Source organism: Nanorana parkeri, unplaced genomic scaffold, assembly GCF_000935625.1.
Source record: "Nanorana parkeri isolate BGI_ZX_2015 unplaced genomic scaffold, ASM93562v1 scaffold1876, whole genome shotgun sequence".
NCBI lineage: Eukaryota > Metazoa > Chordata > Amphibia > Anura > Dicroglossidae > Nanorana > Nanorana parkeri.
The window spans coordinates 204,366-222,874 of NW_017308144.1; the positions used below are offsets into that span (position 1 = coordinate 204,366).

Here is an 18,509-nt window from a genome sequence, read left to right on the forward strand (position 1 = left end):
ATCCTTGATCATGCAATATAGTATTTACCTCTGACTGCATACCCATCCTTTACTGATGCAGGGAATGGCGGTAAATTGTCTTTTGCATACACCTCTTGGGCAAGAACACGTCCCATTCCATCTAAGAGATAAAAACATATGTTAACTGCATAGCTATGAAATTTAAGGAATATGCTAATCTAATAAGCTCCAAACTGAAGGAGCCTCCTGTTTTACAGTCTCATAATTTTTTAATATTCCTAGATACTAATTGAACAGGGCAGGCTGACAAGCTAGCTAGAAAATGAAAATGAGTAGTGTAGTGATAAGTTCGGAATTTGTCCAAACATAAATTCAAGGCAAATTAACAGGATTCACATTTGCCTTAAACTGGTGAATTTTGTCCAAATTCCAAGCAGTGAATTTTGGTGCATATCAGAATTAGTTATGGGCTCGATATTCGAGTTGACCAACAGTTCAACTCGAACATCGCTAGTTCGTTTGTTCGATGAACACACGAACTATCAGGGCATTCCATGTGATGCCCTGATTGGGTAAAGCAATGCACCCGACCAGCACTGGCGACCAGTACTGGCGACCAGTTTTGGTCGCCAGTACTGAGAAGGGATGTCCTTGAACTGGAGAGAGTCCAGCGGAGGGCAACAAAACTAATTAGGGGAATGGGGGACCAGAGCTATGAGACAAGGCTTCTGACAAAACAAAATTAACAAAATTAACTTAAACATGTTTACGCTGGAATTAAGGAGATTAAGGGGGGGGGTATGATTTTCATGTACAAGATGTTCAATGGTGACAGCCAGTACTGAGAAGGGATGTCCTTGAACTGGAGAGAGTCCAGCGGAGGGCAACAAAACTAATTAGGGGAATGGGGGACCAGAGCTATGAGACAAGGCTTCTGACAAAACAAAATTAACAAAATTAACTTAAACATGTTTACGCTGGAATTAAGGAGATTAAGGGGGGGGGTATGATTTTCATGTACAAGATGTTCAATGGTGACAGCAACATTGGCAACAAACTGTTTGAGATTAACTGCATTACAAAGACTAGAGGCCACCACCTAAAGTTGGTGGAGAAAAAATTCCAGCACAATGGGCGGAGAGGGTTCTTTACAGTAAGAGCGGTTAAGGTCTGGAACTCACTGCCATCGGCAGTGATTTCAGCCAAGAGTGTAGATTTGTTCAAGAAAAGCTTGCCTGCGAAATTGCAAAAAAACGACCATAGCAAAAATTGGCCATAGGCGACGCTTTAAAAGCTTTTATTGCTCATCAGTTTAGTGTTAAGTGATTGATGGCCCTCAAATTATTGTTCATGCTCCGACGTTCACGGCGATATGTAACAGGTGTGGCACAATGGCACAATACACCACAAAATGCTGATGTCATGAAGTGAAATTTTAGTAAAGTCTCAACGTGCAATTGGAAAAAAGGCCACAAGATGGCGTATGGATAGGAAGTAGATGGAATTGTGTAGAAAACCATAATTTAGCTTAAGGCCTCATTCACACGACTAACAGCCGACCCATGTTATATTAATACAGCATGATCAAAGATGAATTAATCTTTACTTGATATATTCACTATTCAGCAATGGAAAAAAACTTTATTTTATTTATTCATGATGTATTCACTCAGCTATGAATCCCTGGCTGGAACCCATAGTTTTGCACCTGAAAGTTGCAATATTACAGGCAAAACCTCTGCTTTTGCTCCAATTATCATAACTCCACCAAGCTTTTCCAAAAGTAAAAATAATCTTAAACTTACATTTAGGCCTCATTCACATGACTAACAGCTTGTCTCTTTTTGCAGTTTGTCTTCATTTTCATTCATTTTCCTTTGTTCCTTCCTCCTCCTTTCTGGAAAGTGGCTGCTTTGGTGATTTTTCTAGAGTTTTCTTCTTGACTTGATCATCCTCAGTTATTCCACGATCTGGTGAAGTAGGTAGTGGCTTTAGCCTTGGCCTTCCACTTGGTTTATGTACTTTTGGTTCTGTGGAAGCTGGTCTGCCCGTGTTGGGACTCGGCTTTAGTTGAACCATCGCTGCAGCACTTGCATTATAAAGTTGGTGGAGAAAAAATTCCAGCACAATGGGCGGAGAGGGTTCTTTACAGTAAGAGCGGTTAAGGTCTGGAACTCACTGCCATCGGCAGTGATTTCAGCCAAGAGTGTAGATTTGTTCAAGAAACGTTTGGACAATTTCTTGAGGGACCGTAATATCCAGGGATACCAGTATCCCTAAGAATGAGATGGTGCGTGGACCTATATGGGTTGGACTTGATGGACGTATGTCTTTATTCAACCCCAAATACTATATATGGTGCTCTATCTAATTTTCCTATTAATTATTCGAAATCGGAAATTTTGCCATTGAATTTATCTTCAGAGGTTTTTTTCTAATCTGCGCACTTCATATACTTTAGCATGGGCATCGAGCCATTTTCGTTATCTGGGAATTCATCTTCCAAACTCCCTAAGATGAGCGTTTACTTACCATTATTGAAGGCAATTACTGAAGATCTTCCTGCCTGGGAAAAAACTCTATTTACCTGGCTAGGCCGTATAAATATCCTGAAAAGGAATGTATTACTGAGGATTTTATTCCTTGTAAAAAGTCAATTGCAATTAAATTACCACTTTCTTTTTTCAGCCAACTACGCAGTTTATTCCTGCGATTTGTGTGGAATAATAGAAGGCCTTGACTATCTAATAATATTTTGAGATGCTCTAAACGAATTGGAGGTCTAGGTGTACAAGATGTCTCTCTTTACTATAAGGCTATTGCATTGCAGAGGATCTTAGATTGGCATTATCATGTGAAGGATAAGCAGTGGGTTTTGTTAGAAAAACATATGGCTGGTAGAGATATAGCTCATGCCCATTGGTTTCTGCCTGTCTATAAGAGGTCTAGTCGCTTCAACGTCTCCTCTTATTATACATACTTTGAAGGTGTGGGATATAGTTAATAAAAACGAGAATTTAGACCCAAACACATTCCCCTTTGACGCCAATAGGGGGTTTTCTTCGTTTTTTATCAGGTGAACACCAATCATATTTTCAGACTTGGGCAGTAAATGGAGATGTCTGATTATGTAAATTTATGCCAGGGAATTCCCTTATTGCAGTACATGCACTGAGGGAAAAATTGGGTAATTTCCCTTTTGACTTTTGACACTATCTACAACATACCGTATATACTCGAGTATAAGCCGTCCCGAATATAAGCCGAGGTACCTAATTTTAGCCAAAAAAACTGGGAAAAAGTATTGACCCGAATATTCAGCAACATGTTGCATTAGTTAGACCCTCATTGACTTTTTATGAATAGTTTTGCAATTCTGAAGCACCCTCTAACCGCACTCTCTCCCTTTTGTATAAATGGTCACTCCAAATGAACTCGAAAAGCTCTTTGTATTTTCTCAGGGAGTGGGAGCAGGACATGGGTGTAACTTTTACAGACGCACAAGTGAATTAGATTGTTGAGCGTGTTCATACTTCCTCTATAGATTCCAGATTGCAAGAAACTAATTATAAGGTATTAACCCGATGGTACCAGGTTCCATACTCTTTAGGTAAAATTTACCAAAATATAGTTCACCCCTTTGCTGGATGAATTTAGGATTACCAGGTACAAATCTACATGTTTGGTGGGATTGTCCGAAGTTAAAGCCCTTTTGGCAGGATATAAGAGAACAAATTCAGTTTATCTTGGGTGAAACTTTACAGTTTACCCCTTCTACCTTTTTGTTTCATTTAGTGCCTTTCTCTATAGCTAAATAGAAATCTCTGGCTCATTTTCTTAATGCTGCAAAGAGGTTAACTCCAAGATTTTCGAGAAGTACTGTGGTTCCTTCTAGAGCAGACTGGATCCATCAGGTCAATGTAATTATGGATTCAGAAAAATGGATTGCAAGTTGTTAGGATAAATATAATAAGTTTGATAGTATATGGGCCAAGTGGATTCAGTATTGCACTCAGCATTCTTAGGGTGAAACAAAGGGATACTCAATTGGGAGGAATTTGGCAATGTATATTTTTTGTTTTTTACTATGTAAAACATTAAAAAATATTAAGTTAAAAAAAAGTAAAGGGATAGGGGAAAGCAGGAATGTTGGGTAGTGGTATGTTTTTTTTGTGCACACTTTTTTTCTCCTTTTACAAAGATGCATTGCAGTGCTGTGAAAATAACGGGAACCAACAAACCACCTACTGCCCCACTTTATACCCACCCACACTTGAAGGATTTGGTTACAATTTTTGGGGAATGACAGCTTCCTGTGGTTGTTCACTTTGCATTTTGGCCTGTTGGGGCTGCAAAGTCTGCCAGTCAAAGCAGGCCTAGTGCTGTTGATAAAAATGGATTTGGTGCTGCTAAACTACCAGGGTTTTTTGTTATGAATCAGATAAAAGTAGATTGGGGTGATGCTGCAGTCTGAAAACTCCTTAACACTGTGTACATAATTAACACTATGTACAATTAAGGCATCCACTCAACCTGTTAATTTAAGGTTTTAAGTATTTTTCAAGTCACCCTTGAATCTCAAAGTTAAAATTTCTGCTCTTCACTAAAAATAAGCTTTAGCCTTTTTTTAAGTAAATGGCAATAGGTATGCAAATGAGATCTCGCAATACAAGAAGAAATGGAACATGGAAAGATAAAAAAAGAATTACATTTACAGCTGCTTCTTAAAATAGCATAAAGTATTTGCTCCTAATAGTCCCTGCCATTACTCTGGATTCTACAACCTGTTTATGTTTGTTGGGAAAGGACAGTATATTGCACTAAAAAGACAACTTACCTCTGTAATTTATGATTTCAGTCCCAAGAACTGGAGTCATTTCCAGGACTGTAATAAAGGCTTTATCCATGGATGTTAGTGGAAATGGAGACATACGGTGTCTTCTTGCTACCTTGGTGATATCAACGGCACTATGACCTTTAAAATAAACATACTGAGAATGAACATTTGAAACACATAACAGTGTTTTAAAAAATAATAATATTAGAAATAACAATTACTCCACGTATGCTTGCTATTAGATGTTGCATTTGCAAAAAAAAACAAAACACCAAAGTTATGAAAAGATCAACCATATGAATAAAAACCCTTTTTACTGAGATTCTAGCTGCTGAACTGAAGTGCAAATCATGCCAGATATTAGTTGCCTATCAATGTACCATCAATTCTTGTTTCTCTATTTAAATGTCTGTGTACAGTTTGTTTTGGTGGGCAAATTATAATAAATAGCATAACACAGAAGTTATTTATACTGCTGTTGCCTTGTGAACCCAAAAGAAAAAGGAAATGGTCATCACCTCAATAGACTGCATTAGGTAGAAGACATATTTTAATCTTGTGACTGACAATGAGAATTAGCATATTGGCAGGTGTAAATAAGGAGTGCACAAGAGCACTGTTTTTTTCTTTCTTTTTGCTGTATAGCAGACATGGTCTTCTTCCCTTTGGTCTTGTTACTCTTTATTAGCTAACGGTAATGGTGCACACAGTAAACTACAACCCCAATTCCAAAAAATTTGGAAAACGCTGTGTGCATAAAAACAGAATGCAATGATTTGCAAATCTCTTAAACCCGTATTTTATTCACAAAAGAAAATGGTTAAACTGAGAAAATGTACCATTTTAAGAAAAAAATAAAGTCATTTTGAAATTGATGTGAGCAATGCATCTTAAAAAAGTTGGAACGGGGCCATGTTTTCCACAGTGTAGCATCCCTTATTCTTTTTTTTTTAAATAAATATATTTATTATTATTTTTACAATCCACCATAATACATACAACTACACTTCTCACATACAATTAACATTAAAACAAAAACATATCTTAACATTGATATAATCCCTTCCAACATCTATGCTTTGCCCGTATAGCCATAACCCAGACTACACCTATCTAGTGCCATTCCTCTCATTTCCTTCACATATTAGTGTCTATCTTTTTCCAGTTAGTTAGATAATAACTATTACCTTTGATTTATTTAGTGCAATTGTTAGTGCAATTGTTATTTTTACCATTTTAGTCTGTGAACTTTAAGGATCGGTTTACTACCTTCCATTAATTACTACTATGTGAGCCTTAGATCCTATATATCACTCATATTGTATCATGTGGAAAAATTTATATCTGTGAATACTCAAAATTTGGTAATATGTGTCTTTATATGGGATCCTATTAAATGTGCTTAAAATATCTACAATATTTGTTTTGTCTAATGATCTACCAATGAGTGAAAAATGAAATTATAATACTAAGCATTACCTCCTTTCTTTCCCACCCCAGTCATCAATTACTAGGTGAAAATTACATGACTGTTTTCTATGTGCTATACTTATATTACAATAATGTGTTATAATAATGTCAAAAACAGTAAAATAAGCAAACATATGTGTGTGAGCAAGAGCTTCCCCCATAAGGGTTTTAGTTCTGGGTTATGACCTAATAGATACGGCTTATTCCGAGTATAAAAGAGATAAAACAAAAAGAAATACAATACATTAACATTCTGTGACATCCTATTCCTCCCCCTCTTTTTGTCAAGATATCTGAGAGTATCCCGTAGTGTGATATAGAGAGGGACAGGCCCTATAAACGCTAGGGAAGTGAAGATAGCGTACCTACGTACTCTTCTGAATTCTTGTATGTAAGCCATCCCTGCCATATTTCACAGAATAATAAATGCTTGTTTTGGCTACTGAAATATAGTTCTTCCATTGAGCATATATAGTTTGTTTTTATTAGCCATTCCTTTATTGAGGGAGGTTCTGTGCTCTTCCAATGCGCTGGTATCAGGCATTTTGCTGAGTTCAGCAGGTGGGGTGTGATAGAGTTTTTATATCTTAACAGAGACCCTTCACTATTGTGGAATAATATCACCCAGGGATCCATTCTCAAGGGTCTTCCCTGTATAGAGGAGATGATCCTACCCACCTCGACCCAATATTTATTAATAACAGGGCACTGCCACCATATGTGTGCCATAGTTGCTCTCCCGCCGCCGCCTCTCCAACACATTGGTGAATAGGTAGGATCCATTGAGTGTAGTCTCACTGGCATAAGATACCACCTTGACAATAGTTTATAATTAATCTCCTCTATACAGGATGAGGTTGATGTTTTACATCCCCAGTGCAGAACCCTCTGTTTTCCTAGTTCTGGCAAGGGAGTTCACAATTCTTCCCATTGTTGCATAAACCCTGGTATTGATACACGGTCCATTTGAAACAGTATTTTAACCAACAATGATATGAATCTCTTTGGGCATGAATCTTGATCTTAATAATATCCCTTCCATAGGGTTTAATTCATCCATTGATCTAATTGCTTTCGCTAAAAATTGCAGAAAGTGGTTTAGTTGAAGATATCGTCACCTATCCATCATGGATGGTGATGAAGTACGACACAATGTCGGTAGCGGTTTTAATGTCTCTTGGTCCATTACGTGATGCAAACGTAACGTGCCTTCCTCTATCCATCTACCGAATGTTTTATCTGATTTACCTGGTGGAAAATAGTCATGTCCTAATAAAGGCATTAAAGGTGAATTATAACTCCATCCTGCTTTTCTTATGCAGTAAGTCCCACACTGTTAGGGTATTCCCCACTAGATGGTACCACTCCTTTGATGTACCTCTAAACTGTTTTGGTATCCAGCAGATTGTGCTTAGGTTTGTCTCACATATTTTAAACTCAACATCTACCCAAATTGTAGTTGTTCTATCAAAGTGCCAATTCAGTAATCTGGTCAATATCACTGCCTGATAATAACGTTTAAAATCTGGTAGAGCCAACCCACCTTGCGATTTTGGTCTTGCTAAGGTGTCATATGAAATTCTCGCGTTTTTTCTTCCCCATACATATCTAGATACCATTGTTTTTAAAGTTCTAAAGAAACTATTTTGAAGGGCGATGGGGACCATCTGATATACATATATACACTTCGGTAGAATATTCATTTTTATTACGTTTACTCTACCGATCCATGAGTAACGTAGAGCAGTCCATTTTTGCAAATCCTTCCTGGTCTCATTTAAAAGAGGGATGTAATTATATTTAAATAGATCCTGATGATGAGGGGTTAAGTTAATTCCTAAATATTTCAGTCTCTCAGACTGCCACCTAAATGGGAAGCTTAAGCGTAAGGACATCGTCTCTCTAGATGGCAGGTTAATATTTAATATTTCCGATTTATCAAAGTTTATCTTAAAATTAGATAACTCCCCATACTCCCGAAAGGCTGCTATTAAGTTTGGGATGGATATTCTAGGCTGTTGTATATAGAACAATATATCATCTGCGTAAGCTGAATATTTATGTTCATTGTTTCCAATGACAACTCCGTGAATGTCAATGTTTTCTCTTATATTTGCTAAAAGGGGTTCCAGTGAGATCGCAAATAGAAGGGGAGAGAGTGGGCACCCTTGTGGTGTGCCGTTGCTTAGTGGGAATCCCTCGCTTAATATGCCATTGACTCTAACTTGCGCCCTAGGGTCTTTATATAGAGCGGAGATCCAGCTCATCTTTTTTTTCCCCAGTCCCAAATATTGTAATGTGGGCAGTAGAAAATCTCAGGCCACCCTATCAAACGCTTTTTCTGCGTCTGTTGATAATAGTAGTGTAGGCTGGGATTGTTGTTTTACAGAAGTCATTATTGCTAAGGTTCTCAATGAGTTATCTCTTATTTCTCTCTGCCTGGGATAAACCCAGTTTGATCATAAGAAATAACTTGTGATATAAATGGAGTGATTCTTCTTGCTAATACCTTTGCAAATAACTTAATATCCATGTTTAATAATGATATTGGTCTGTAACTCCCACAGCTCGTCGGATCTTTATCTGGTTTGGGGATTACTACTATGTGTGCCAGAGAGGTTTCTGATCTAAATTTCCCATCGTTCGTTAATGAGTTCACGTAGTTAGCCAGCCGGGGGAGTAATGTGTCTTTGAAAGTTACGTAGTAATCCACCGATAGTCCATCCGGGCCTGGTGCTTTCCCTTTGGCCATTTCAGATAGACAGCTCTCCAGTTCCCCAATTTCTATCTCCTTTTCCAATTTTTCTAAGGATTCAACTGGAAATGATGGTACTTTACTCCTTTTCAAATACTTGCTTATCGCCTCCTGTCTATGGTCCAATGTTTTTTGCGACAATTTTTCTGATACATTGTACAATATAGAATAAAAGTCTTTAAATTCCTTGGCGATATCTCTAGGGGTATAGGCCATATAATCTGTTGTTTTAATTTTAGGGATATATGACTGTATCTTTTTGTGATTTAATGTTCTAGATAGTACTTTTCCCGGTTTATTACCCCATCTATATTGTATACCCACCAGCCAGTGGAATTTCTGTGCTGTTTTGACATTTAATACATTTTTTAATTCTTCTCTCTTATTCGTTAATTGTATTAGGTGATCTGAAAATAACGATTTTTTATGAACAGTTTCCAGTTCTCTGATTTGGGTTAAAAGGACTTCCATATTCTTTTCACTCTCTTTTTTCTTCCTAGACCCTAATTCAATCAGTTTCCCTCTCATAACGGCCTTATGAGTTTCCCATAGGATGGCAGGTGAGGTGGAGAGTCATTGAGTGCAAAAAATTCACTGAGGTCTTCGTTCAGTTTCTGCACATCTAATGGTCTCCACAGTAATGATTCATTCAATCTCCAGACCCACTCTCTCGCCATCTCCTGTGGAAAAACTATAAAACCCCCCAAAAAAGTGGGGGGGAAAGAAAGGTGGCTAATATTCAAAGGTGGGGCTGTGGGTGTTGCCGAACACCGCTCCAGATTAATCTTCTGCTTTATTAGTGGAGTAATTTGTTGAGTCTAATTAAGGCAACAATAGCATGGTCTCTCCAGTTTAATGTCATAATTACTCTTCTTTCAGAGAGGGGAGAGTACAGGAAATGCATCTTTGTATGTTCAAATGTTAACCTATTCTTATTATCCATACATTATTTTCTCCTTGGTACAGACCACCTCCGGATTGACATCTGTGGGATCATAATGCTTTCATTTCTCAAACCTAAGAGATTGGGTATGAGGATCTCAAGCTTTCTGCAAAATGATTCTATTTCCTCTGGGAAACGTAGGGTCACGGATTGCCCATCTTTTCTGGCTATTAAGCTAAACGGATAGCCCCATCTGTACGGTATGTCCGCTGCTCTGAGATTATCTAAAAGTGGCTTGAGCAATCTGCGTCTAGCTAGTGTTTCCCCCGCTAGATCTGCAAAAATTGAAACTCGTGTACCCTTAAAGTCAAGGTGTGGGATGGTCCTTAAATGTCTCATAATTTCCATTTATCCTCATAATAATGCATTCGGCGTATAATATCGCGTGGTATATCCATGGTAATACTTTTAGATCTTCTTATTCTGTGTATATGGTCCAGACAGAGCAAAGTAGTCTCAGCACGGTTTAAGATCTGGTTAAATAACCCTTGCAGAGTAGTTTCTAGTTCATTCTCAGATATAGATTCGGGCAGACCTCTAATTCTTAAGTTATTCCTTCTGCTACGATTCTCCAGATCTTCTATTTTATACATAGCGGCTCTGTACTGTTTAGTAATTAACCCCAGTCTTCCCTGTAGGTCATGCATTGTTTTCTCCTGGGAGTCCAGTCTAGCTTCATTTTCCTCCACTCTTTTTAAAAGATGTGAGAGATCTCCTCTGACCTTTTACTTCATGTTTAATAGAACATTCTAAGTTATGAAGCATTTGTGCCATGTCAGATTTACTTGGTAGGGAGTTAGGTATACTCTCCATGTCCAGGTTAACTCTATAGCCATCTATTAGAGTGGGTATAGTCTCATTAAGGTAGTCATTATCATTATGGGAGCCCACAATTGTCTGTTGAAAAGAGACCTCCATGGGGGGTCTTACCTCTGCCTGTGTCGTTCTCCTCCCATTGATAGGTGTCACTGGCTCCTCCGATGGCTCCATCTCTGCCACCTCTGCCCTTAGGTATTTCCTCAGCGTCCCTGGTGTTGAAGCACCTGTTCCACCAGACCTCCGTCCCCTCTTCTGTCTCATTGCCGTGGTCTCTGAGATCTCCAGCGACTCCAGCAACAGTGTAACAAGTAACAAGTACCTTTATGTGCGTCTCTGCAAGGCGGGGGGGCGAGCTGTTCAATACTTTCCCCCCTCTCTCCCGCAACGTAATCTGCGGATTGTAGCCGCACAGTGTTTCGGCGTTACCACCGCCCTCTTAGACGGGTTCGGACAGGGTCTCCTTATTTCCCCTCTCTCCCCTATATTCTCGGATATTCCAGTCGGTCAGGGCAGATCGAGGCAGAAAATGGTGCAGCTTGGTTCCGTGAGTCCCCTCTCCGTGAGTCTCCTCTCTACGTCCTGCGGTGCACTCGCAGACCAGCACGCTTGCTCGCTTTCCGGCGTCAGCCACGCCCCCCTTAGGTTCAACTACACAGCTTCCGGGTCGATCATTGATCGATCCTTATTCTTTTAACAACACTCTGTAAATGTCTGGGAACTGAGGAGACCAGTTGCTGGAGTTTTGGGAGAGGAATGTTGGCCCATTGTTGCCCGATATAGGATTCTAACTGTTTAACAGTCCTGGGTCTTCTTTTTCTTATTGTTAAATATTTTTAATTGGTGAAAAGGTCAGGAATGCAGGCCGGCCAGTTAACATCTGGACTCTTCTACTTCAAAGCCATGCTGTTGTCATAGATGCAGTATGTGGTTTAGCATTATGCTGCTGAAATATGCAAGGGCTGCTCTATAATCTGGATATATCTTTCAGCTTTGGTGGTGCCTTTCCAGATGTGCAAGCTGCCCATTCCATACGCACTAATGCATGGTATGGGGTTACACCATCAGAGTGCTGATAACAAGCCATGGAGGTCCCTCTCCTCCTTAGTCCGGAGAACTTGGCGCCCATGGTAGCCAAAAATAATGTCAAATTTCCACTCATGTGACCACAGAACAGTTTTCCACTCTGCAAAAGACCATTTTAAATGAGTTCTGGCCCAGAAAAGACGGCAGCTTTTCTGGATCATGTTCAGATATGGCGGCTTTTCTGGATCATGTTCAGATATGGAGGGTTCTTTGCATGATAGAGATTTAACTTGCATTTTTGGATGGCACAGCGAACTTTGTTCATGGACAGCGATTTGTTTAAATACTCCTGAGCCCATGCAGTGATGTCTATCACAGATCATGCCTGTTTTTAATGTTTTTAAAGATCACAGGCATCCAATTTTGCATTTTGGCCTTGCCCCTGTACACAGAGATTTCCCCAGATTCTCAGAATCTTTTGATAATATTATGTACTGTACATGATGATATATTTAAAGTCTTAGCAATTTTACATTGCAGAACATTATTCTGAAATTGTTTGACAATTTTTAGATGCAGCTTTTGTTATTTTTATACCCAGTCATGTTACTGACCGGTTGCCAATTAACCTAATTAGTTGGAAAATGTTCTTCTAGCTCTTCCTTGTTAGTACTACTTACTTTACCAGTTTTTAGTTGCCCTGTCTCAACTTTTTTGAGACGTGTTGCTGACATCAATTTCAAAGTTACATTTTCTCACTTTAAACATTTGATATTCTCTATTGTCTATTGTGAATAAAATACGTGTTTATGAGATTTGCAAATCATTGCATTCTGCTTTTATGAAAATTGTACACAGCATTTAGGAAGCGTTTAGCTTTTTTGGAATTGGGGTTGTATTTTTATTTTGGAAAAAGCAATTGAATGGTTAAAATCCATGTCAGTTTTTTATTGCAATCTGTGTTCCATTGGGTAAATTACCTTTCAATTCCTGCCCAGGGCAGTTGAGATTTGAAAATTAAAGAAAACTGATTGGTTGGCATTCATAGCTGCTCCAGATTTTGTCTGCTCCAGTTTTGATAAATTCCTCTCTCTGTGTTTTCTCTGTCTTCTATTTGCTACAAGCTTGTTGTGGGTCAGAGACTCAGAAGTGCTGAAGCCAAACAAAGGCATTTAACTAGCATTTTGTGAAGGAGGGTCATCAGCAGCTGCTTCTCTTTTACAATATATAAAGTGCATGAGGTTGGGAGAAAAAAGGGTGCAAAATTCCCCAGTTTTGGAACAAAAGTAGGGGCAATTAATTTTTTTCAGGTAAGGCCAGTATTATTTTTCCTTTTTGAAAGTCATTATTAAGTGAGACCAGAAGCTGGCACCTGCTGTGCTGAAACAAGTCTAGAGAAGTTCAAAGGACTGGTCGTGTAATGCCTGCAGGCTTCCAGAAGCTGATTCACTGTTAATCCATGATGTAAATTTGGGTGGAGGTAGTTCTTTTGACAGAGAAGCAAGGCTTTGCTTCCAAATGTCAGAGCCATCGCCCAGAAGAGTAGTAATGCAATGGACTGAAAACTTGTGAACTGATGATTGGTGGAGGAAGAGATCAACGGGCAGCAGGTAGGGTGGAGGCGTGGCATACCCACAGACAAAAGCAGCACAGGAGGGGGAAATATCAATAACCATCAGGAGATCCACAGTATGAATGAAGTAGGAGAAGGGACATAAATTAACTGCAAGTCCTTGGGTAAAGCTCACTCTTCTTTAGACAAACAATGAGCACCACACTAGTGACATTAGCTGTCACTACAGTACTTAAAGAGCTCCTCCCTCCTCCTCTGGGTTACATGCTGCATGTCCTGTGAGACAGTGTGTGGCAGCTGCTTTCCACTTTGACACAAACTCTCTGGCTGGAGAAGTGCTGTTCAATAATACCTTATTCCTTTATTGTGAGGTGTGCTCTGCATTATGATAGCTCCTGATTGAACAGTGCTATTGTCATTCATACCACATAATCTTGCAGAGCACATCCCACAGAGATGGTAGACGCATGATTGAATGAACAGCTAGGGAGAGATGAGAGGTCGGGTCAGAAGAGTAAAGCCCACAAACTAACAATATTTGACCCTGCCCAATAAACACAGTGGCCCTACTATAGGAGCTGAGGTTCCATTGGTTTTAAAAATAAAAATGCAGCTCTTTGCCTGTTGTTTCAGTTAATAGGTTTTCCATTGAGTATTGATTATTTTTCTGCCTATTGTAGTGAAAATTGTAATGATTTAGCTGTAGTAAAGACTCTTGCTACTATGTATGCAAACCAACACAGTAAAAAAACAAACATATTTACACAAAATGGTTTAACAATGATCCCTTTCCCTTTATATGTACAAATACATATATTACACATGAAATATACAGTATATTTTAGGCTAAGATAAGAAAACATATAGTCACTGTCTTCCCATGCATTTTTTATGCTCTTGGTGTAAACCTAGTTAACTGTTTCATTAATCGAAGCTTATAGTACTGGGGATTTCTTTGTACTTTTTTTGTACACAATAACAAAAATCTTCTCTTCTAGTCACATGATGTCACCTTGCTTCACAAAGAGATCAAGAAATCAGAATTCAAATGTTTACTTGCTACACACAAGACATTTTGCGATTTATTAATAATCAAATGCAAATCTTGGTCATACTTGAGTACCAAATGTCAAGAGCAGATAATTACAATACAAATATATTTTTATTTAAAGTGACATTAACCTCTTCATGACTGAGGCCTTTTTTTCATTTTTTGCACCCATGTTATATTCCCCATTTTAGGCCTGAAAATGACTTAAAACCCCCAAACATTATATATTTTCTGAATGCCAAGACCCTATAGAATAAAAAGGTGGTAGTTGCAAATTTTTATGTTGCGCAATATTAGCGCAACTCCTTATTAAACCCCAACATTTAGTGAAAAATTTAATTAAATGCCCCAAAACACAACAAAATACCAATTTTTTTAATGAAATATAAAAGATGAGGTTACAACATGCCCAGGTTACAAATTGTGTGCGTAGATAAAAAAAATTGTAAGCACTTACCTTAAATTATGTCTCTTAATCTGATCATCTTCTTCTTTCCTGTCCTTTTCAGCCTTCTCTCCAGCGCTGCTGTGGGTCTCTGATCCAGCACTGACTCCTCTGTGCTTGCTGGCATTTCCTGTCCCACGGTGTTTGCATGCGGGTGCATGCTGTCCATAGACTTACCTTGTGTGTCTCCTTGTCTCCCAGCCAAAAATCTGAACTGCGCATGCGCCCGCCCCAAGATCCTTTGCGGCCTTTAATATTGTACTTAGATGCGGGAAAACGAAAGGCAAAGGTTGTTGTGTGGCTTTGTACAATGGTTTTCTATAATAATTATTTATTTATTATAGACAAGACTAAAAAAAAAAAAAAAATTACTTCTATTGAGCGAGCAGGTAAAGTTTTTGGCTCTCTTTCACATTTAAAGGCCCCCGTTTATTTATTTTTGAATGAATTAAGACTGTTGTTTACACATATAAATGATTTAGACTTCTTTTGTTGAGCCCCGTGGACCCCAAAAAGACGTTGTTGGTGTTATATCTTTCACCTGCATGTTAGAGTAAATACAGCTGGATACAACAAAAACTCTGTCTGCCTTCATTTCAGGCTGCAAAGCAACAAAATGTGATTATTTTAAAGGGGGGTGATTCTTTTTTTCTACCCACTGTATATGCCCATTTTACAAAGGTATTTTTATATATGATTTTATTTATTTGTTTATATATAGTTTGTGCTCAGGCATATATATATACACACCATATAATGGGCAATATAGTGTGGGCTGAGTTGATGGAGATTTAACATTATTTGATGGCACGGCAAACTTTGATTATGGACAGTGATTTAAAAAAATACTCCTGAGCCCATGCAGTGATGTCCATCACAGATCATGCCTGTTTTTAATGCAGTGCCCTCTGAGGGCCCAAAGATTGTGCCATGTTATCAGAAAATACTGGCAGACAATTTGCATTCTTCTGCACAAAAGCTGCGCATTGGACACTCTTGGACTTTCCAGCACGACAATGACCCTAAGCAGAAGGCCAAGTTGACCCTCCAGTAGTTACAGCAGAAGAAAGTGAAGGTTCTGGAGTGGCCATCACAGTCTACTGACCTTAATATCGAGCCACTCTGGGGAGATCTCAAACGTGGGGTGCATGCAGGATGACCAAAGACTTTGCATGACCTAGAGGCATTTTGCCAAGACAAACGGGCAAAATGCAAGAATTCGGGGACCTCATAGAAAACTACAGGCAGTCCCAGGGTTACGAACAAGATAGGGACTGTAGGTTTGTTCTTAAGTTGAATTTGTATGGAAGTTGGAACAGGTAAATTTTTAAGTTTGGCCAGGCAATCAGCTCTTGGAAGAGTCCTGGTTGTGCCAAACTTCTTCCTTTGACCTCATGGATTTTGCTCTGACACAGTATGCAATGTCAGCTGTGAGGACTTATATAGAGAGGTGTGTGCCTTTCCAAATCATGTTCAATCAATTTAATTTACTACAGGTGGGCTCCAACCAAGGTGTAGAAACATCTCAGCAACAACAACGGGAAATGGGAGGCATCTGAGCTAAATTTCAAGTGTTGTTGCAAAGGGTCTGAATACTTATGCCAATGTGGGTACTGAGTGTAGAATATAATGAGAAAAGAATTTCAACGACTGTAGCATCAGGCTGCAACGTAACAAAATTGAAAAAAGAGAAGGGGGTCTGAATAATTTCTAAAAATGTACTGTATATATATTATCTTTTTTTTTTTAATATTCTTTATTTATATAAGCATACCAACATAGTACAGAAGTGCGAAACAGTAGGACCTCATGGCCCTGCATAATTAAACATATACAGAAATTCAGCTTAAACATCACACCTGAGCCCGGCATGTCCATTCCCTTCTGCTCATACATAGTGTAATAAAACCATCAATCTGTACTAGAGGTCAGCATGCATTTCCACCTTACTTTTCTCAACAATTAACCATGAAACCTAACTTGGACCCCAAGCCAGGAGGACCATCCCTCAACTCGAGCGGATAGCCTCCCAACTACTTGGGGTCCGCTGGAGGCGAATTACAACAAGGACAGGAGAAACAGAAAGAGAACACAGAGACATACAAATATATTATCTTTGATAGTAAGTGAACACTTAGGTTCCACTTGTAGGTAGTTCACTAGGAGCGCTGCAGAGATGATATAATTAACCACTTGCTGTCCGGAGCAATTTCTTACTATTTGCACACATGATAAAATCTGATTTTTTGTCTAGAAAACAGCTTCAAACCCCCAAACAATTATATATTTTCTAGACCCAGTAGAATAAAAAAAATGCTAGTTGCAATTTTTTGTTGCACGGTACTTGTGCAAATGTTTATCAAACCAGTATTTTTTTAGGATAGAATAAACTAAAATGAAATTAAGTGTACAGAAACAGAATATAATACCCATGTAAAATATAAAAGATGGGGTCATGTCGGGTAAATAGATACAAAATATGTCAAGCCCTAAAATTGCGTTCGCCCGTGAAGCCGCAAAAAAACTTCAATAACTAAAATTTCCCATAAGGGACACTTTAAAAGCTTTTACTGCTCATCAATTTAGTGTTAACAGTTATTAATGGCTCTAGAATTATTGCTCTCACTCTGACGTTTGCGGTGATATGCAACATGTGTAGCACAATTTTCGTTTTTGCACGTAGGCGCACCAATGCGTGTATGTATTTGCGTGGGGGTGGGAGACTTTCAAAAATCTTTTTTTGCATTTTTCAAAAACAAATTACGTTACTTAATTCTTTTTTATTTTTTGAAAGCTCTTTTTTTTACACTAACTTTATTGCCATCATAAAGGGGGCTAACAAGTCCCCTATGTAATAGCAGATAGGGTGTGGCAGGTCCTCTTTATGGAGACATCAGAGGTTTTTCAGACCCCTGATGTCACCTAGGGACCCCAAAGAAGCTGAGGAAGCAGAAATCTTCCCCAGCTTATTATCCTGGCTCTAAGAGCCAGAGAATGTAAACAGTGACACCAGGGGGTTGATTTTAGGGTTGCCACCTGTCCAGGATTCACCCGGACAGTCCGGGTTTTGAATGCTGTGTCCGGGTTTCATGGCAGCAGAAACCCGGACACAAGTTGTCAGGCAGACAGGGGCAACCAAAATTAAGATAGGGGCTACTGGCCCAGTGTGTTTAGGTTAGTAAATCACCCCCCAGAAGTGATGTAATACACATCACTTCCGGGTCCAGCGAACGGAGGAGAGTTCAGCGGCTGGAAGCCTGCTGATCTCTCTCCGATCGTTGCAGAGAGACCCACCCGGGTCCCGGGCCTGCACGGGGACAGCCGAGCCTGGGGAAGCCGGTGGCGGCGAAGGGGGGTGGGGGCAGCACATGCCGCCAATTGGTACAAACGATCCAGAGGCAGCATAGCCGCCGGATCACTTGTATGTCAACAGCCATCATTGGCTGTTTAAAATGACACCAAGAGTCTTGGTATAACTACATCTGCGGGTCGCCGTATTTGTACGTATTGCGGCCCGGAAGTGGTTAAGAACTGTCTTGGTATAACTACTTCTGCGGGTCGCCATATTTGTACGTATTGCGGCCCGGAAGTGGTTAAGAACTGTGCATATGCACAAAAGTAATATTTTGCAC

General features: G+C 39.2%; 1 protein-coding gene across 1 annotated transcript in view; it reads right to left on the bottom strand.

The window, feature by feature from the left end:
• GPHN (gephyrin) overlaps positions 1 to 18,509 on the bottom strand; it is a 142,398-nt gene that overhangs the window by 74,908 nt on the left and 48,981 nt on the right. Inside the window, exons 4-5 of the mRNA XM_018571950.1 lie at positions 4,799 to 4,936; positions 29 to 121 (exon numbers count right to left, since the gene is read on the bottom strand). Coding sequence (XP_018427452.1) covers positions 29 to 121; positions 4,799 to 4,936 — 231 coding nt within the window. The remainder of the gene's footprint in view (positions 1 to 28; positions 122 to 4,798; positions 4,937 to 18,509) is intronic.